Genomic DNA, 18,606 nt, shown 5'->3' with positions numbered 1-18,606 from the left:
TTATGTATGATACATGCCATTTCAGACCCCTCATCCCATGCTCCATACCCATTTACTCCTTTGCCCCAAGCACCGACATCACGCCCTCCTTGCTCACCGTCACGAGCGACTTGGCCTTGGCCCCCCACCGGAGGGCTGCCGCAGGCGTGCTGGTCCGAAGCGGCTCCGACCACATCTTGGAGCTCTTCTGGTACATTTGCACCGTGATTCCCGTCGATCCCGCCGTCGCCAGGTACTGGCCCGTGTAATCCCACGCCAGGGCCTGCGCATCGCCCGTTTGCAGTTCCTTGACCTGGGCCGCGGGGCCGGACTTTCTCAGGTCGAAGATGGTGGTGGTTGACTGGCCCTTGCCGGCCGCAGCGAACCAAAAACCGTTCTCGGAGAAGACGACCGTTTGCACCGGCGTCCCCAGGTTGAAGCTCTCGGCCTGCTCGCCGGTGTCCGTCTTGAAGATCTTAATGTCCCCCGCCTGGGTGCCGGCGCCAAAGAGGTTGCCGTCCGGGTGAAATGCGCACGCAGTGAGAGCTGGCAAAGTGTTAGCAATGGACCAAACAACACGAGCACAAGGGAACGTACCAGCGTCAGTGTAGGCCCTTGACACCTTTTCCAGGGTGTCGAGGTCATAGAAGACAAAGCTCTTGTCTACGCCGACCGATGCGAGAATCCGCCCGCCAGGATGTAGCGAGAGCCCCGTCACAGCGCCTGCGTGTACTTGGAACGAAGCCGTCTCGTTGCCGCTGTCAAAAACCTTGACCGACCCTTTTGATGTTGCCACAATGACCTTGCTTCCGATCCAGGCCGTGGCCGTTACAGGCTCGCCGATATCAATCGTCCTTTCCACGTTGTTTGCCTGGGTCGAGTAGATGCTGACCTTGCCGTCTAGCCCACCAATGGCCGCGTAGTCGGACTCGATGTCGAGAGACGATGCCTGCGACACCGTCAAATCTGTGTAGGCTACTTGCTGCAGACCAGCAACTTCGTCCGGGCTCGCCCAGCCCTGCGGAATCGGTCGCTTCTTGCGGCCCTTCATTAATCTGCAAAACGTCAGCATAGCTTCAAGGTGTTTACAAATCCAAGCGGCGTACTGTTGTTGCAACTCATGTACGTGCTCCACCAAGTTGTCAGGAAGACCTTCATTGTCAACCGCCATGACATCGCCGTTCGCAGCACCAACAGACGCCGGTGCAACGGTGACCTTGGACAGGGCGTCGCGCGCTTCGTCCCGCTCCTTGGTCAGGCGAGCAATGACACGCACGGCAGCGTCATGCTGGTAGAGGGCCGTCGCAAGCTCCTCTCTTGCCCGCGCCAGCTGTTCCCTCGTGTTGTATGTCTCGAGCACCAGGGCGTCCCACTCGTCCTGAAAGGCCTTGAGCAGCGACGGCAGCGAGGTGAAGTTTGGTGGTCTCGGCCGGACAACGCGACTTGTCTTGACGGGGAGCAGGTCTTCCGGGTCAAGCTCTTGGTCGGTGCCGGGCTCTTTCCCGTTCTCTTCGATGTACTTGAGGATGAGCCGCTTCTCAAACACGGTGCCTAGAGGAGGTCAGCTGCGGCAGAGCTTCGGATGGCGGTGCGCAATCGCGACGGACCTGTCTTCTTGGACACCACAGGCTCCTCGGGAACCTCGCCAGAAACTGCATCAAGTGTCAGCGAAGCTGTACATCACGACAATAATAGGGCCACGTACGTGCGCACAGCATTCTGGAAGTCTCCGCGGTTCGTCTGAGAATCGGAGTCGAATGGGAACACTGTCGTTTTGGATGCAGCTTTCAGCCTGCAACAGCTTCCCAACTTTTTGGAGCCTCGCAGCCTATCGCGCCTTCGTGCCGATTGAAGCGGCTTGCGCACGAGCCATGCAGCCGACGGCAGCCAACCATACTGTGTGTGTGGAGCTCCCTGAGTGGGTCGCTTCGCGGGAAGCAAGGCTCATTCATCGTTCATCGACAGAACTTCCTGACTTGCCCAACTCCAAGACAAAAGTAGGTTACCTGAACCCGGATGGCAAGATCTCTAATCTTACGCTAGGGGCCCGTTCTTTCCAATAACTTTCTCTTTTTCCTTTTTCGGTTTCCACTTTGCCCCTTCGTCCCACTCCTCTTTGTTTTCCCTGCTCTGCCCTTGCCAAAATGCTTGTTTGGAATGACAGCTTCAGCCTTCATGCGGGATTGGCGTTCACCATTGCCCACTCCTTATCCCGAGTCATCCTGCAACGTCAAGCTTGAAATCACCTCTGCCTTTTCAAAACTCCACGCAATTAGTTAGACAAGCTTAAACATGGCACCGATCGGCGTCAAGCCTGACTTGACTGTCAAACCAGGCGTCTTGGTCTAGGTACAGCTACCTGGGGCACGGAGTCCTCGCACTTCAGACCGATATGCTCCCACTCATAACAACAGCCGCCGTCCCTCCGAGATACAGTTCCTTGACCCTCGCCCCACCCTTCTCCTGCTCCAGGACCACTTCGACGGCGATGTCACTCGTCCTCCCCATCTCCACACCCTGCGTAATCGCAAACCGCACCCCTTCCTCCCCCGTCTCCCTCTTCCCGCCGCTAACAGCCAGATAACTAGCCAGCGTGCACGCCGCGCTGCCAGTAGCCGGGTCCTCGAACCCGAGCTCGACCATGCGCGTGCGAACCGCAACGTCCCCCTTTCTACCACCGTCCTCCTCTAGCGGCACATAGTAATACCTCGCCGTAAACCCGCCGTGCCACTCGCCCCGGTCCAGCAGGTCCGGCACCTTGGCGAAGTCCAGCCTGTTGACGGGCGCTGCGCGGGCGAGGTGCGCCAGACTGGGCAGGCGCACCAGCACAAAGGACATGCCCCGCACGATGCTGACCACGGGCGCCTCCAGCTCGCAGGCGCGGATGTCGGCGTCGGCGGACAGGCCGTGCTGGATGGCGCTCCGCGCGGCGTCGGCAGTGGACGGGGAGGACAGCACGCCGCCCAGCGTCTGTTGGTGGACGTGCACGGCCTGCGGGATCGCGGCGCGGACCTGTTGACCCTGTCCCTGTCCGTCGGCTGAGGGAGACGCGATGATGCGGATCGGCCCGGCCTTGGTCTGCAGCGTGGAGACGTGGCTCCAGCCGAGGTGGTACAGGACCAGGTAGGCGGACCCGATGGTCGGGTGGCCCGCGAAGGGCAGCTCTTCCTCGGTGGTGAAGATGTCAATCTGGCGGGTGATGGATGCCGTGTTGGGCTCGTCCTGCAGCGTGTGCAGAAAGACCGTCTCGGAGAGGTTGAACTCGCGCGCGATGCGCTGCTTGGTCTCCTGGTCGATGCGTTCACGCAAGGCGGGGGGGACGAAGACGACCGCGAGGGGATTGCCCAAGAAGCGGGTCGTCGTGAAAACGTCGAGCGTGACGAAGTCGAGTTTGAGGGCGTCCATGGTCGGTCGCGACTTTGGGTGCCTACGGTGCTCCTGACTTTGCCAGGGTTAGGAGGGAAGTGACCCAGCGTGAGTTGCGAGCTGAGCCCTTTATAAGCGCACTCGACTTGGTCAGGTTGACTCATCCACCGCACTGGTGACCGCAACAGCTCAACAGTCCCCGCTCGAGAGAAGTGGGGTTGCTCCGTTGACCAAAGTCACCAAGTTGTCTTTTGAAGTATGGTAATTTGCAGAGTCATGGTTTAGTATGATTGGAAATAATCATTGTGGCTTCTTTGGGAAAATTCTGCTTCAACCTTTCCTTTTGAGTCTCTGTTTGCTCAATGGAGGCCTCGACTCCATTGAGCCTCAAACCCCATCCTTACCTCTCTCTCTTGCTGCCTTATCCTGCGTCCCAACCTCTCGCGATGAGTGAGAGCCTGGGATATATTGCGGACGAGGCGGACCTGTAACTCGCGTCGAAGGACGGTGTTCAGCGCAAGTCTGCGGGCCTTGGGCAAAATATCAGTAATTGACCATGGACTCGGATGCTCAAGGCTGTACTGTATGTAGGTGCTTCGGACAACTGCTCCAAGCGGGCCTCTTTTGAGCTCAGATGAAGAGGAGTTCATCGAAAGTTGAAAAGCTGACTACAGGTACTCTTGAAACCGAGAGAGCCTTGCCATTTCGATAGTCCCTGACGGTCTCTCGCAACGAGGTCGGTCAGGTTCATGTCTCCATCACTACACCAAGAGCTAGTCTGCAGTGATTGTTATGGTAAACACCCAGACCTCCACAGACATGGTCGGACCTAGCCTTGAGCGAGTGCTCTTCTCTTCTCACGTCCCCCGACACATTCCATCCCAAACAACCTTTGCCGCACCGCCAGCTGCGCACTTTCTCGCCTTTACCCCACGATCGTATGCCCTGTGGGCCTACTACCAGCGAACGAACTGCCCAGCGATAGGGTGATTGGCAGGGTACCCAACTAAGGTACCTAGAGAGTGACTTGGATGGGGAAGTGATATGGCCAACACTCGTGGAGGATAGCCTTCAGGGCGAGGTCGTCCGTGAGAAGGGCGAACGGGAAAGCAAGAGAGTTAGGGCGAGATCCAGAAATGAATGGGCCTGTAGGTACGCCAGTAATACGGTTGTTTTGGGGTACTCGTACGGGGAAGAGGGTGGGAGGGGGGGATGCTGTGGTTGGGTACCATACCAAGGTAAGATGATTCTTCTCCCATAGCTAGTCGAACTTTGAAACCTACCTAATTACCCGCTACCTGTAACCTAGGTATCCATGATCCAACTTTATGTAGTCGACATGACCAAGGTCACAGGCATCGATCGCCCTTCACGGCTCTACGGTGTTGAGGATCGATGTTCATTGTGCTGCTCTCCTGGTACGTACCGTTATCTCAACCAACTCATTCGCTGTACAATCCAGCTGTCACTTCCATTGCTTGCACATCTGCGGGACTTGAGAGAAAACTAGACCAACTGCCAGGTACTCACTCCCTTTTTTCTTCGGTTTCATGTTTTTTTTTTCCTCGTTCTTCTTGTTCCTCCAGACCTTGTTCTTCTCTCTCTTGTATTCTTATCTTCGTTTTATTTCCTTCTTTCCTTGCCTTTCTTCTTCATCGATATCTTCATTTATCTTCCATTTTCATATCTGCTTGCTTTCTTTGAAGGGGAGACTGTAGTCTCCGTTCCCTCTGTCAGTTAAGGGCTGCCACGCACCACGTCAACTACCTAAATGAACCAGGGCTGGATGTCGGTGCATGTATTCGTGCCTAAGATACGGATATCCACCCTTGACTGGAAACCCTACCACAACTTCGGGATGATACCACAGAATTGTACCTACGGTAGTTATCCGTGCTGAGGATTGAGCCGCATGACGGCAGGAGCCAAGTCGGTTGCAGCGCCAAATCGGCGAATTGGAGACTCCGAACATCTTGCCAAGCCTTGTTTGACCCCTGGCTCCCGCCATCCATGCCCCAAGCTCCGTCTCACCTCAGCCGCCTCCTGCAGGGGGAGCGCGTTCGGTTTGTAACCTGGGAGCTGGCTTCGAAAATTGACGCTACATCTTCACGATTTGCTCATCCCGCCTGTCCAGATTCTCTGGTCCCCATCGTCAGCAAACAGTGCCAGCGGGCAGGATGGTACCGTAAGAACTCAGCTTAAACCCCGAGACGCGCCCAGTTTCCACACGGCCTCAAGCCGCGCTTGCTTGGTGAACGTGTGAGAGTGCCGTCTGCGACCATCATCCATGGAACCCCGGGGCGACGCGCACAACGGTGGCGAGCAGCCTGGGCTGGAAGTGGCGAGCCACGGAGGCCTTGAAGTGGCGGCGCAGGAGCGCTGTGGATACGGCCAGTCGCTGCCCGAAGTTCGTCCCGGCGAGTATCTTGAGGCCGGCAAAGAGGTCACGACCCCATACTCCGACTATCCGGAGCACTCCCCATTCTCGGGGCCTCCGCCATATCCGCCCCATGGACCACCAGCAGAACCAGCAGGGGCGCAAGCCACGAGAAAGAAACGGCTATGGCTTGTTATTGGAGGTGTCATTGCGGTTGTCGTCGTCCTCGCTGCCGTACTTGGAGGGGTACTTGGCAGCCGAGCAGCAAACTCGTCAGCGGCATCACAAACGGGAGCCGACTCAGGGGATTCGGCCCAAAACCCATCCACAGCCGGGAACACGACGGACAGGACGTCTGGTAGTAATTCGACGGGCACACAGTTGATACGTCAGGGCTCCGGGCTGAGTGTGACGGGCTGGCGGAAACCCGATGGCGGTGTCGAGACATACCTCTTCTACCAGGATTCAGCGAACGGTCTTCGCTATTCGCGGTGTGACACGAGCCGTCGCTCGACTGGCAATGAGTCCGCGTGCTGGGAGCCGCCCATCAGCTTCAACTCCGTTGCCCAAATGGGCACCCGCCTGGCGGCGTCGACCATTATCTGGGGTGACAAGTACCGAGTTGGTTTCCCCTCTCCCCCTCCCAAGTCCCCACTGTTGTAGCGCTTCGTCTCACAACCTCTCCCGCAGCCCCAAACCCAGCTCTTCTACACAGACTTCCACACGCGTCTGCTCGGCATCAACATCAACGCCCAGCTGCAGCCTAACGTCTCAGACGACAGCGTCAACAAGGTCGACGTCTCGACGGGGCCCAACAGCAGCCTGGCAGCTTACTGGCCATGGACCATCTACCAGGACCCCACGGGTGAGCTCTACCACGTCCGCAACCTCCTGGGCGGCAACTACGAGCCATCGGTCTTTTTCTGGGATAACAACGAGACGAACACAACGACGGCCCTGAACGCCTCCCGCCTTGCCGTCGTGCCCACCTCCACCAACTTCAGCCTCATCGCCGTCAAGGCCGGCTACGCCGTCTTCTACCAGGACGCGGCCTCCAACAAGCTCGCCGTCGCTATCACCGACCTCGCCTCGCCCGAGGTTCCCGAAGGGTTCGCCCAGCCCTGGCCCGTCGCCCTGCCTGACATCGTCATCCCTGCCCGGTCCCCAATAGCAGCTTTTTCGGTCGCGAGACCAGGCGACAGGCTCCAGCGCGTGGATACCTACGTGCTGTACCTCGATGCCAACGGGGATATTGCCGTGCTGTACACGGCACCGTCGTCGTCGTCCTCGTCTGAGATGGCGGCGTGGATGACAGCGCAGCCCGCGGCGCTGAAGGGCGCGGACCGGGATACAGATATCGCGTGCCTGAATATGCCGACGTCGTTTTGGGACGCTGCGGGGGCGGACGTGCTGCTGGAAGAGGCCTCGGCGGAGACGGCGAGGTGTTTCTTCCAGAGAGGGGGCAAGGTGGTTGAGGTTAGGTTGGACAGTAGGGAGACGGGGGAGTGGGTGGTAGTGGGGGAGGTGCCCATGTCTTGATGGCTGGTGCACTGGCTTTGCTTCTTGAATGTGGCAGAGTTATGTGGGGTGTGTTTTGGGCCTGGGTTGTCTTTGTTTGGATTGTGAATATTGGATACACTGGTTTGGGGTTTTTCAGTATTTTGGAAAAGGCAAGGTGGCCTACGGTACCGCGTTGTGCAGTACAATGAATGTCTGGTAGCTGTCTGGCAACTGCAGACAAAGAGAGGTAGAATTCCAGGTTTCTTTGCTGTATTCAACCTGACACAATAGCTTTGTACACTGAGGAAGGTAAGAGAAACAGGGTGGTTGAAGTATATAATCGCAGCGTCACGAGGCGCCTGGCTTGGTACCCTCCTTCTGCCATACGGCCACTTTGTCTGAGACTCGAGCTTGCAACGCAATTGGGACGAATTACAGTCAACAGTGACACCAGACACCATCACCGGCTCAGAAGAGGCCGACACCATGCCTCTGCCGCCCTCAGCACAAGAAATACTCGACATATTCTTCGCGGTCTTCGGGGTGCCCGGCCCCTTGGCGCAGTTGTGCAAGCTTTACTGGTTCGGCAAGGCACACTGGGCACGGATTTTTCGGGGATTACAGATCATGAGGTTCGGCCTTCAACATGTCTTGTACGCGCTGGGGTTCGTCTTCGTCTTGGCTGGTTTGTTATTCCTCCCTCGTCTACGCCAACCCATCAGCGCAGCCATCCAATCGAACCCAACCCCGTACAGTCAGTCTGCTTGAACTGACGGCCTCATCGACTCGCGGCCAAATCGCCGACACATACAGCAGCTTCATGAGTCCAGCTCAGGACCATGAACAACATGGTGCAGCTCGCGGCATTTGACAGCCGGCCACCCACGAGAATGATTTCGAGAACTCGATGGATCCCTTGCAGCGGTGCGTCTACCACCGGGATAACGGGATTCCAAGGATTGGTATGGAGTTCCAAGATACTGCCGTGGTAAAATTTGTTATTGACAGGCCGCAGGCTCTGAAGCTACTCATTCGCAATCTCAAGCGCTCGGGTGATTCCCTTGGCAAGATGGACGCGGCACTGCACAGGTTGAAGGGGAGGTTCCGTATTACTATGGGGTGGTCGACTCCAACAACGTCACGAAATGCGGGTCGCTCGACTACGGAGGAAGCTGTCTGGGCACAGGTCCGGCTGGTGAGAGTCATGTCGGGCACAGGCCGGAGCTGCTCGTACTGGTTTACGAACGAACTCCAGTGGAGCCTTTCCGCCTTGCTCTCTCCGTGGGTGAACTGGTTCAGGACGCAGACACAGCATCTCTCGCGTTCAGCCTTAGACTGCTTCGCAGCCGTAAACCGGCAAGTTGTCTCCGTTCCAATCACGGCCAGCCCCAAGGCCGCGCTCTGGGTGTCCTTCTTCAGTACCATCTTTCTTATCTTGGTCTGGGTGTCCAGTTGTTGAGAGGTTCCAGGCCTAAGAGTTCTGTCAACCCTCACTCGTTGGCCGTTTTTGGCACTCTGACACCCAGCCACTCTCTGTTGATACCAACAAAGAGTCCAGTTGGGCAAGAAAGGGTCTCGAGGTAACAATTACGTCGCGATTGAAGACATACATCAGAATATAGCACTGCCCAAACCCTCTTTTCACATCGATTGGACTCAGAAACCCTCCTGACCAGATATCACCATTCCTCAAATCGATCATTCATCCCACTTCATCCATGATCCCGGCAGCACGCTACGTGACAAAACCCCATCTCATCCACAGACAAGCCAGTCTCTCAAGAAATAATCACAACCATCCACTTTCAAACATCAATGTAGCAAAACTCAACCCCCAACCCTCCACGCTGCTCATTTAGGTCCATCAGCCTAACAGACGGCGCCGTCCAGCCCAAATTGACAACGGCATCCTGGATATCTGCCCTCTTTCTGCCCTTGCCGGCGGTCACAACGTCTTAGATTGAGCAATGAACTACGGCCGATGGCTCGCATACCGGCTTGACCCAGCCCTTCATCAATGCTTCGTGTTGAGAAAGCTCTGGGAAGAATCCGTGCCCCATGGCAAATAACCAGTGACAGAAACACTCCGAACCCGTGTTATCGATTCCATGTTGATTGATATAGGGGCATGTTGAAAGGATGTTTAAATGCACTCGACCTAGGCATCATCCAATGGTGAGCAAGGCACAAACCGATTATTTGAGCCGGAACACTGCTGCCCCAGGATCATGACTCGGATCCCGGCATGGCACGCCAGGCACGGCATATGTGCATCCGCCGGCAGATGGGGGCGATATCCCAGCGGGTACACTTTTGGCTTAGAAGGGGGAATGAGTAGTGGATTTGGCACACGAGTTGCCTTTAGCGATGGAGCAAGAGGCAAAGAAATTCTGAGAATGCCCGTCCCAAGGAGGATCTGGTGACGCATCGTTTGTATAGCATTTTGGGGACGTTTGGATCAGAAACACTCATGAGAAAAACAAGGTTAAAGAAAAAGACCCCGAAAGAAGTGCACATATAGGACAAAAGATAAATCTGAGCTCGACGTGGGCCTGATTCGAACAGACGCTCCCGAAGGAACAAGATTTCTAGTCTTGCGCATTAGACCACTCTGCCACCACGCCAGATGTTTTTGACATAGTTAAATATCTTCTATATCATCCTATTCAAACCCACCGAGGTGGATTACCGGGGTCTTGACACGTATAATATACGGATTACATACAGGGCAACCAGACGCAGTGCACTGTCTTGAAGTGGCGTATGGCCTGTGGAATTGGCGGACTGGATGCGGATGGCCGAAGGAGCAACTGACAATATTCCGTGGGGGTGAGCGAACCTGAACAATCATGCCAATTAAAAACCATTGCATTTACTCCTGTAATTGCAATCGAGATCGGGTTCAGCAAAATGATGATGGTCATGGATGGATCGTTGGATCGGTAACCGTACGGTAGCTTGCCCCAAGCGAGCTGCCAGTTCGGGGCCAAGCTTTACGGGCATCTCATGCATGAATCCGCCACCTGCTGACGGCTCACCTCTGGTTGCATCCCTCAAATTTGAAGAATCCTCGAAGCCGAAAGACCCACCTCAAATTAAGGGCCACCACAACTAGGTACGTATTTCTAAGGTGGCTCAATCTCTGGCGCCAACGTTTCCCCTGAGAAAGCAAGAGAACGAACGGAGTGAGACAAGACGCATTGTCTGCACCCGGCAAATTCTGTCAAACCGCCGCCATTCCGGCGCCATTGACAGCATCTCGACGCCATCCCTCGTCTGGTCAGACATTTCATCTTTATTGCTGCTTGTCTGACACGGTCTCGACCCCGAACTTCGCCCCTCGTTGTCCCTGTCGTGCTCAGACCTTCGGACGCGGAACAGCGGAGGGTCCGGCGGCCTAGCCTTTCCCTCTAGCATCCGCAGTCCTGGCGCCGGCATCTGAGGGAACGCGGCTCTCCTCCAACTGCCACTCGCTTCCGCGTCCAATGCCGCTTGGCCCATTGCTTTCGACGGAAATTGAGTTCTTGCTTGGTACAACCTTGCAATCGACGGTTGAACGAGCGACCTGTCATTTCCCCATAGACAGCGACACCGACAAACGACACGGCGACAACGAATGAATATATTTCGCATCGATAACAACAGCCGCCGCCATCGCAACATAAAACAAGCCCTGTGCTGATCGATCGCACAACACACTCCTCCCGGCTGGTCTTCCGCCGGAATCCATCACGATGGATCTCTTCCGTCGAGCGGGCAAGTTCCTCCCGGCGAGGGGTCCTCGTCTCCCTGTCGCAGATGAAAAAGGCAAGCTGCGCCCAAGAAGGACCCTGGCTTCGCGCTTCGCATACCTCCGACGGCCACTGAGGTTAAGGGGGAACTCGGCCATTTCGGTGCCGCTGGGCGTCGTCCTCCTTTTCCCCTGCATCGTCGTCATTCTTATCCTGGTGCTGTTTGTCAGGCACCCCGGTTCCTCGGGGAGAATATTATCGCCCGCGGGGACGCCGCCAACAATAAGGTTCGTTCCGCCTGTGCTGCGCAGCACCAAACAACGCGTATGGGCTCTCGTTTCCCCCGCTAACACAGGCCCGTTGCAGAAAAATCAGCGAGAAGCACGACAAGGTGTTCGTCGAGGGCTGCGCCGAGGTCGACACGAGCAAACCCCGCGCCAACGCGGCTTTCGTCGTGCTCGCGCGAAACAAGGAGCTGGAGGGCGTCATCCAATCCATGAAGTCGATCGAGCGCCACTTCAACCGGTGGTACAATTACCCCTATGTCTTCCTCAACGATGGGGATTTCGACCAGAACTTCAAGGACACTGTCCGGAACTACACCTCGAGCTCCGTTGAGTTTGGCAAGGTTGGGCCGGACATGTGGGGGTACCCTGACTGGATTGACAAGAAGGTCGCCAAGGAGGGCATCAACAAGCAGGGCGATAATGCCATCATGTACGGTGGCATGGAGAGCTACCATTTCATGTGCCGCTTCTATTCCGGGTGCGTTCTTACGGGCCTGCTTGCCATACTCGGTCGGATGATGCTGACACAGTTCAGTTTCTTTTACAAGCACCCGCTCCTGGCAAAGTACGAGTGGTACTGGCGTTTGGAGCCCGAGATCAAGTACTTCTGCGACATCACCTAGTACGATAACCCCCCTTTCCGTATTGCGACTGCAGGTGTACTGACCTTTGCTTCCCAGCGACCCCTTCCTGGCCATGATCGAGAACAACAAGACGTACGGCTTCACCATCGCGGTCAAGGAGCTACGCGAGACGGTCCCCAACATCTGGCGCTACGCTTCGGCTTACAAGCGGCTCAACAACCTGACATCGCAGGGCTTGTGGGAGATGTTTGTCGAGCCGCGGCCCGAGAGCCACGAGGAAGAGAAGAAGCCGGCGTCCGCCAACGAGCCCATCCGCCTGCCTGACATCGACATGGAGAACATGGAGGGCGAAAAGTACAACATGTGCCACTTCTGGTCCAACTTTGAGATTGCCCGCCTCGACTTTTTCAGGAGCAAGGCATACGAGGATTTCTTCCAGATGATGGACCGCAGCGGCGGCTTCTGGATGGAGCGTGTACGACTTTTTCCCCCTTTTCCCTCCGCTTTTATCTTCCTGGTATATATGACTGATCTTTTCCCCTTCGTGAACATCAGTGGGGAGACGCTCCGATCCATTCCCTCGCGGCCGGCGCCCTCCTTGCACCGCGGGACATCCACTACTTCCGCGACTTTGGCTACCGCCACACCACCATCCAGCACTGCCCCGTCAACGCGCCCGGCCGTCAGCTGCCGCGGCAGCCCTACCTCGAGCGGACGACGCTTAACGAGCGCGAGCGCCTGGAGGAGGACCAGTACTGGGAAGACTATGACCCGCCCCAGGAGAACGGCGTCGGCTGCCGCTGCCGGTGCGACACGGATATCGAGGACGTTGAGGGCAAGGGGGGCAGCTGTCTTGCCGAGTGGGTCGATGTGGCGGGTGGCTGGGCGAGTCCTTGATTTGTATCTAGAGGGGAATGTCTGCCTGTCTGCCTGCCGCTATGTCGACTCGGCTACTCGCCCTTCTCTTCTCCACCGGTCTTAACCCTTCATGTGGTGGTGGTGGTGGTGGTGTTGGTCGTCTGTCATGTGTTAATTTGGAAAGAAAAGGACACGAGAAAGGAAAGCGGAAAGCATATGTGCAGGGGGTTTGGGGTGCAAATGGCATGGATGGATGGATACTGGCTTTGGGGTCCTGCATGCTGTGCGGCTTAACTAGCTGTGTAGTTGGTAATGTCGTTGTCCATAGAGTTTTGATATCATCTGTGCTGTCTGTCTGCCTGTCTGTATCTCTGTCCGGTTGGTTGGCTGTCATGGCTCGGTGTATGGGGAAGCGGCTTCCCGTGGCCTTGGATGGATGGATACTCACCGCTTCTTCTTGATCTCCCCCCTACATCTCTGTTCCTGGCTTTAGGTCTTGGTTTGGTGTTGGCTCTGATCTGGATACCTACCTAAATACGTGCTTGGTCAGTAACTCGTGTTGTACATATCAGGTGCTAGTTCAGTATGGGACAAGGACAGGATGTGTTATGCTGTGGTTTGGTCTTCTTCTCCCTCAAGTGCTCGCTTAAGCGTTGACATCTTCTGGCGAATATTTGCAAACCTCTGGCACAGAAGCTGTCGGTAGGCGTCACATGGTACATTCAAATTCAGTCCCTTGCGAAGCAGGCACACCACCATCATGAACTGGTGGCACGCACCGGTGGAGCAGTAAATAAGGAGAAAGGGTGGAATGCAAAGACGTAGTCATGGGAGAATAACCTTGGACATAGGCCCACGAGACTCGAAGACAACACCATCGGGGCGAGGAACTACAGTGTAGTAATAGCCAGGACTTCTGGGGTCTAAGCTGCCTCATCACAGCCGAAAGAGGAACATAAACACGAAAAATCGCAGTGAGTCCATTCTACTGTCTGTCCTCTAAACCCCCGGCGTTTCATCCCTCCCGGCTCCCAATCTATCCCGTGTCTATCATGAGTTAAGTTGCCGCTTCACCCAGTGTAACATGCTTACTGCCCACCCGTTCGTTCCAAGGCAAAAGACAAGCGTTGTGGGCGCGTTTACCACGCCAACCCCCCAACATCCGTCACAGCCCCGTGGCTCGCGTCACCCACCAGCCGCGCATACTTTGCCAGTACACCACGCATTGGCTGCATTATCGGGGGGCTCCACTCCTTCCTCCTCCTTTCAAACTCCCTCTCCACCCCCTCTAACCCGCCGGCGCAGTCCACTCCGGGTATCTCGACGACATCGATCCGGTTCGCCACCGCATCGATCCGCAACACATCACCGTCCCGAACGAGGGCAATCGGCCCACCGACGGCCGCCTCGGGCACCACATGGCCCACGATGAAGCCATGGCTGGCGCCGCTGTATCGCCCGTCCGTCACGAGCGCGACGTTGCTCAACCCGGCACCCATGATGGCCGCGCTGGCGCGCAGCTGCTCGGGCATTCCCGGCCCGCCCTTTGGGCCCTCGTACCGCACAATCAGCACGAGGTTGCCCTCGTCGGGGCGGATCAGGCCCCTCGCGAGCGCCTCGTCGAGCTCATGCTCCTTGTTGAATACGCGCGCGCGACCCGTGAAGGAGAGGCCTTCCTTGCCGGTGATCTTAGCGACGGCGCCGCCGGGGGAAAGGTTACCGCGGAGCACGCGAATGTGGCCAGTGGGCTTGATCGGGTCGGACAGAGGCCGGAGGATGGTCTGCCCCTCGGGGAGGGATGGCCAGTCGCGGACGTTGTCGGCGAGGGTCTTGCCCGTGACGGTCATGATGGAGCCGTCAATGAGGCCGTGGCTGATGAGCATCTTGAGGACGGCGGGCGTGCCGCCGATGGTGTAGAGGTCTTCCATGTAGTACCGGCCTGAGGGAGCGAGGTCAGCCAGGAACGGTGTGCGGTTGGAGGCGCGGTCGATGTCGTCGAGCGTGAGTGGCACGTCGGCCGAGTTGGCCATGGCGAGGAAGTGGAGGACGGCGTTGGTGCTACCGCCGAGCACGATGGTGGCGACTAGAGCGTTCTCGAAGGCGGCGCGCGTCATGAGGTCGCGCGGCCGGATGTCTTTCTCCATGCAAGTGCGGATTGCCTCGGCGGCGCGCTCGCATTCGCGACGCTTCTCGGGCGATGTCGCGGGGAAGGACGAGGATCCAGGCAGGGACAGGCCCATGGCCTCGATAGCAGTGGCCATGGTGTTGGCCGTGTACATGCCACCACAGGCGCCGGCACCGGGGCAAGCGTGCCGCTCGATGTCCTCCATGACTTCACTAGGTGTGGCGTCGGCGCCCGAGGGTTTCTTGCGTTTGGCCTGCAAGCGGCCGTAGGTGTAAGCGCCCGAGGCTTCGTAACACGTCGAGATGTTAATCTCCTTGTCGAGCAGCGAGGAGTGGCCCTTGCGGATGGTTCCGCCGTAGATCATGAGGAACGGCCGGTTGTGGCGGGCTGCCGCCATGACGACGCCGGGCATATTCTTGTCACAGCCGGGGATGCTGATGTTGGCATCGTGGCGCTGAGCGCACGTCACCGTTTCGATGCTGTCTGCGATGATCTCTCGCGACTGGAGCGAGAACCTCATGCCTAATCAGTGGTGAGCAACGACATTCAGTCGAGCTGTTGACCCGCATTCAGGGGTCAGGGGCAGCTGTGAGCTGCCGGCTATCACTCACCCTCTCCACCCATCGTGATGCCGTCAGAGACACCAATGGTGTTATACTGCCATGCCAGCATTTTCTGCTGCTCGACGGACTTCTTGACGATGTTGCCGAGTTCAAGCACTGATGTCCTGTAAGCGGTTGCTCTCGGGGACCGGCTCTGGCATCTTTCACTACTCACAATGCGTACTAATGAGCACTTTTGTCAGCTTTGCGGCTCCGAGTGAGCGGACTGTCATATCTGGTGGACTCACTTGCACGGGTTCCCCTCCCACCACACGGTCGCGATGCCCACATGGGGTGCGCTCTTCATCATGTCCCTGTCCGGGACGCCAGCCGCGTAGAGCATGGCCTGGGCGCCGGGGAAATCATGGCCCCGCGTCAAGACTTGAGACCAGCGGTTCAAAGGACCGCCGGATGGAAGGCATTCAAACTGGATGTAGTCGCCCGGCTTCGGCACATTCCGGTCGCTGTGGCCGCTGTTGTCTCGGGCGGTTTCATTGCCATTTTGGCACGGATGTAATTCGTCTGCGTGAGGAGCCATGGCTCTATGAGATCGAGCGCGCGGATATCCGATTCTATGTTTTCTTTCGAGCACCGGAGCTGTTGAGCAGGTGTGATGTCAGAGGAGGTGGTTGCCGAGCTGCCCGAGGATCGGCATTCAACAATGGATATCTGATCCTCTTGCAACCAGAGATATCAGGGAAGGAGCGGTGCACCTTGGTGTGATGTGTCTGCGGCCTGAGCGGTCTACACAGTATGGCTGGCTCCTTCCACAGGAGGACGACGGCGCCTCAAGTTGCTTCGGTCCAGGCAGGAACTACTCGGGGGATGTGGCCGCGGAGCACAACGGGGTCCCCAATGACGAGCTGGGCTCCAGTGCTCCATCAGCTGCTGACCCATCTTTCGGTGAGCAAAACCCTGATGACATGGGCCGTCACCGCAATTGCTTCGCTCAAGATTGGCTGCTGTCCGGTGGAGGCACGTTAGAAGGCCGGGAATACCTTGGAAGCTTCGGAATCCCTGCCGGAGTCCCACTCGCGACCTGTCGCCAGTAACGGTCCGAGCACCTCAATCAAGCCCTGATTTGTCTGTTAAAGTGGGACGTAGCGGGCACTGGAAGTTAAGAACACAAAGAAGAGAAAAAGATAAGCATACAAATTGAAGAGAAAAAGTAAGAAAATAGGGAAGAGAATGACAAAAATAGAGGTCAAGGGGAGGCGGAACAGGAAAAGCAAAGATCAAGAAGGTCAAAGCGAAACAAGAAACGTAAGTACTTGTTCCCATGTTCCGCGCTAACAAACGGGTTGTATTGCGAGGCGCTGGTGGTGGTACATGTTGGACTCGGAGACAACACTTTTCCTATAATTCCTTTGGTTGTTGTGACAGAGCACCATCCGTTTCAATAAACTGGAATATCCGTTCCAATGCCGGCTGCAGGCATGCAGTGCAGCATGGCTCAGCAGCCATAGCTTCTGCAAAGTACTCTGTACTAAATGGCGCTCAGGTGCAGGCGCGGAAGAAGACCCGAGTTGCGACGGATCGCGAGCCCATATGCACAGCACGTGGTAGGAGGCATGGAGCAAGCTCGGCTCTGCAGGGGTAGGTGGAGTTAAGGGGCCGACGTCAAGGTCCTTTATCGGGCAACGCAAGGTGACACAACACTGCATCTTGCATCTGGCTGATCTCTGCCCGGGTTCCTCGGTTAGGGAAGCGACCCGATCCAGCGCCGCGGGGCTACGGAGCATCCTTCAGGACTGGCCTGAGAATGCCGCAAGACCAATGAAGCAAGGCGTGCTCGGTCCAGCTTTCGAGTGTGGTGCTTGGTCAGGTCGCGATGCAACATCGGATTGAGGCGGCGGGGGGAACGGAGACGGGACCGGTCCGGTTATTCTTTGCAAGCGAGCCCAGCAGACGGGAGCCGAGCCCGGCGGCAGATAGCCGCGAAACCCGGAACGAGGAACAATTTCGCAGCTAGCGTCGCATGTATTGCCTGACAATCGCCGTCCTTGCGTTTTCGACTATCGATTTCTCATTCCTCGTCGACACATCGGAGGATCGGAAGGTTTCCATGCTGGAGGTCAGTGGGCAAGGGCAGCCTTAGGGAAGCCGAGTTCGGCTGCAACTCGATGTTATCCGGTAACTACCCAACACAGCACACAGGGGCGACCCAACAACCCTGGTTGTTCTGCCGCAACTCACACTGGACCTTCCGAGTGAATCGAGCTGGTGCCTGCAGGCTCAGTTTCGGTACCGGGGAACTACCTGACCGGTACTCGAAGACTGCAGATGGAGGGTCTGATGCGCCATCGCTGCGACCTGGAAATAAGAACCCCTTTGCGACGAGTAGGAAATGCAAAGACGATGACTTGGAAAGGGGCTGGGTCTTCTCGAATTCATGCCAGGTACAGATCCCAAGATCTAGCCCACTGAATTGCCAACACTGCTGAAGGTTCATTGAGCAACTTGACAAACGGTATTGCTATTCGAGTCTAGCACAACCACGGGATACCAGGGCGCCTTATTCCCCTCGCTGAACCCATTGCACCCATTGCATGTCCGCTCCAACCAGCCAACAACCCAACATCCTGCAACCCTACATCATCCAAGACCCAACCAGCCTCACTGCCGAAATCCATATGTCATGTTGTGACCCTGTTGAACAAGATAGGAGAGGCTAAGAAATGGGGTATGAGTATGAGGAAATTGGAAAACACAGTCCGCCGCTCAAGTGTCCTCCGGCGTCATGTGCCGTCGTCATTGCGAAACGTCGGTGTCGTCGACATCATTTCCATCCGTCCATCCATCCATAGTCACACCCCTGCCAAGCCATCACCAATGCAACGCCAAGGGGCGTTGAACAAATCCCACAGCATCGGGGAGAAGAGAAGGAGGTTGGGGGGGAGAGGTGTGTCGTGTAAACTTGCATACAACGAACTGAAAAATCAGCAGCAAGGGGCGAAGGTTGCCGAGGATAAGGCAAAAAAAAAAGAAAAGAAAGGAACAAAGAAAACAGAGAGAGCTGAAAAGCCAAAACGGAGCAAAACATGTGACGGGCAAAGAAACCCAAGATACCCACGCCCAGTGTATAATCCTTCCTGTGAGGTGGTTGCAAAGCGAGTCAACCTGAACCCAAACAGAGCCTAAACCAGTCCCAAGCCAACATCAACAACCAGGAAAACAACCGCCCCAAAACCATTGAC

The 18,606-nt window shown here is 56.6% G+C and overlaps 7 protein-coding genes and 1 non-coding gene across 8 annotated transcripts; 4 read left to right on the top strand and 4 right to left on the bottom strand.

The window, feature by feature from the left end:
• Positions 1-52: 52 nt before the first annotated feature.
• On the bottom strand, positions 53-3,384 carry N657DRAFT_580202 (uncharacterized protein; the record flags this gene model as incomplete). The annotated part of the gene is made up of 5 exons (XM_062789442.1): positions 53-525; positions 577-1,034; positions 1,086-1,530; positions 1,587-1,652; positions 2,382-3,384. 5 exons carry the CDS (start codon positions 3,382-3,384, stop codon positions 53-55), a joined length of 2,445 nt encoding a protein of 814 aa, XP_062644048.1.
• Positions 3,385-5,424: 2,040 nt separating this feature from the next.
• On the top strand, positions 5,425-7,506 carry N657DRAFT_625561 (uncharacterized protein). The gene is made up of 2 exons (XM_062790756.1): positions 5,425-6,343; positions 6,413-7,506. Exons 1-2 carry the CDS (start codon positions 5,633-5,635, stop codon positions 7,259-7,261), a joined length of 1,560 nt encoding a protein of 519 aa, XP_062644047.1. The 5' UTR covers positions 5,425-5,632; the 3' UTR covers positions 7,262-7,506.
• Positions 7,507-7,698: 192 nt separating this feature from the next.
• Positions 7,699-8,751, top strand: N657DRAFT_165618 (uncharacterized protein). Its single transcript, XM_062786050.1, has 2 exons — positions 7,699-8,184; positions 8,238-8,751. Exons 1-2 carry the CDS (start codon positions 8,062-8,064, stop codon positions 8,679-8,681), a joined length of 567 nt encoding a protein of 188 aa, XP_062644046.1. The 5' UTR covers positions 7,699-8,061; the 3' UTR covers positions 8,682-8,751.
• A 1,013-nt stretch (positions 8,752-9,764) lies between these two features.
• On the bottom strand, positions 9,765-9,846 carry N657DRAFT_t138. Its single transcript has one exon. It is a non-coding gene; the product is annotated as a tRNA-Ser (tRNA).
• A 1,110-nt stretch (positions 9,847-10,956) lies between these two features.
• N657DRAFT_683844 (glycosyltransferase family 15 protein) lies at positions 10,957-12,721 on the top strand (the record flags this gene model as incomplete). Its single annotated transcript, XM_062796615.1, has 5 exons — positions 10,957-11,240; positions 11,320-11,718; positions 11,776-11,862; positions 11,921-12,299; positions 12,380-12,721. The coding sequence occupies 5 exons, from the start codon at positions 10,957-10,959 to the stop codon at positions 12,719-12,721; spliced, it is 1,491 nt and encodes a 496-aa protein (XP_062644045.1).
• A 934-nt stretch (positions 12,722-13,655) lies between these two features.
• On the bottom strand, positions 13,656-16,017 carry N657DRAFT_625555 (dihydroxy-acid and 6-phosphogluconate dehydratase). Its single transcript, XM_062790755.1, has 4 exons — positions 15,658-16,017; positions 15,585-15,592; positions 15,419-15,526; positions 13,656-15,329 (listed from the first exon to the last, which is right to left on the bottom strand). The coding sequence occupies exons 1-4, from the start codon at positions 15,945-15,947 to the stop codon at positions 13,822-13,824; spliced, it is 1,914 nt and encodes a 637-aa protein (XP_062644044.1). The 5' UTR covers positions 15,948-16,017; the 3' UTR covers positions 13,656-13,821.
• A 534-nt stretch (positions 16,018-16,551) lies between these two features.
• On the bottom strand, positions 16,552-17,398 carry N657DRAFT_165550 (uncharacterized protein). The gene has a single exon (XM_062786049.1). It carries the CDS (start codon positions 17,149-17,151, stop codon positions 16,699-16,701), a length of 453 nt encoding a protein of 150 aa, XP_062644043.1. The 5' UTR covers positions 17,152-17,398; the 3' UTR covers positions 16,552-16,698.
• A 579-nt stretch (positions 17,399-17,977) lies between these two features.
• N657DRAFT_165541 (uncharacterized protein) lies at positions 17,978-18,606 on the top strand. The gene has a single exon (XM_062786048.1). The coding sequence runs from the start codon at positions 18,095-18,097 to the stop codon at positions 18,548-18,550; it is 456 nt and encodes a 151-aa protein (XP_062644042.1). The 5' UTR covers positions 17,978-18,094; the 3' UTR covers positions 18,551-18,606.

This window comes from Parathielavia appendiculata (assembly GCF_033297405.1).
Source record: "Parathielavia appendiculata strain CBS 731.68 unplaced genomic scaffold N657scaffold_18, whole genome shotgun sequence".
Lineage (NCBI taxonomy): Eukaryota > Fungi > Ascomycota > Sordariomycetes > Sordariales > Chaetomiaceae > Parathielavia > Parathielavia appendiculata.
This window is presented reverse-complemented; position numbering and strand designations above follow the sequence as displayed.

Excerpts from the sequence above, each read along its gene's own strand:
- N657DRAFT_165541 (XM_062786048.1), top strand. The coding sequence starts at position 18,095 with ATGAGTATGAGGAAATTGGAAAACACAGTCCGCCGCTCAAGTGTCCTC.
- N657DRAFT_165618 (XM_062786050.1), top strand. The coding sequence starts at position 8,062 with ATGAACAACATGGTGCAGCTCGCGGCATTTGACAGCCGGCCACCCACG. Across the intron at positions 8,185-8,237 it reads TAACGGGATTCCAAGGATTG|GCTCTGAAGCTACTCATTCG; the intron begins GTATGGAGTTCC and ends GACAGGCCGCAG.
- N657DRAFT_165550 (XM_062786049.1), bottom strand. The coding sequence starts at position 17,151 with ATGCTCCGTAGCCCCGCGGCGCTGGATCGGGTCGCTTCCCTAACCGAG.
- N657DRAFT_625555 (XM_062790755.1), bottom strand. The coding sequence starts at position 15,947 with ATGGCTCCTCACGCAGACGAATTACATCCGTGCCAAAATGGCAATGAA. Across the intron at positions 15,330-15,418 it reads CATCACGATGGGTGGAGAGG|GCATGAGGTTCTCGCTCCAG; the intron begins GTGAGTGATAGC and ends ACCACTGATTAG.
- N657DRAFT_625561 (XM_062790756.1), top strand. The coding sequence starts at position 5,633 with ATGGAACCCCGGGGCGACGCGCACAACGGTGGCGAGCAGCCTGGGCTG. Across the intron at positions 6,344-6,412 it reads TCTGGGGTGACAAGTACCGA|CCCCAAACCCAGCTCTTCTA; the intron begins GTTGGTTTCCCC and ends CCTCTCCCGCAG.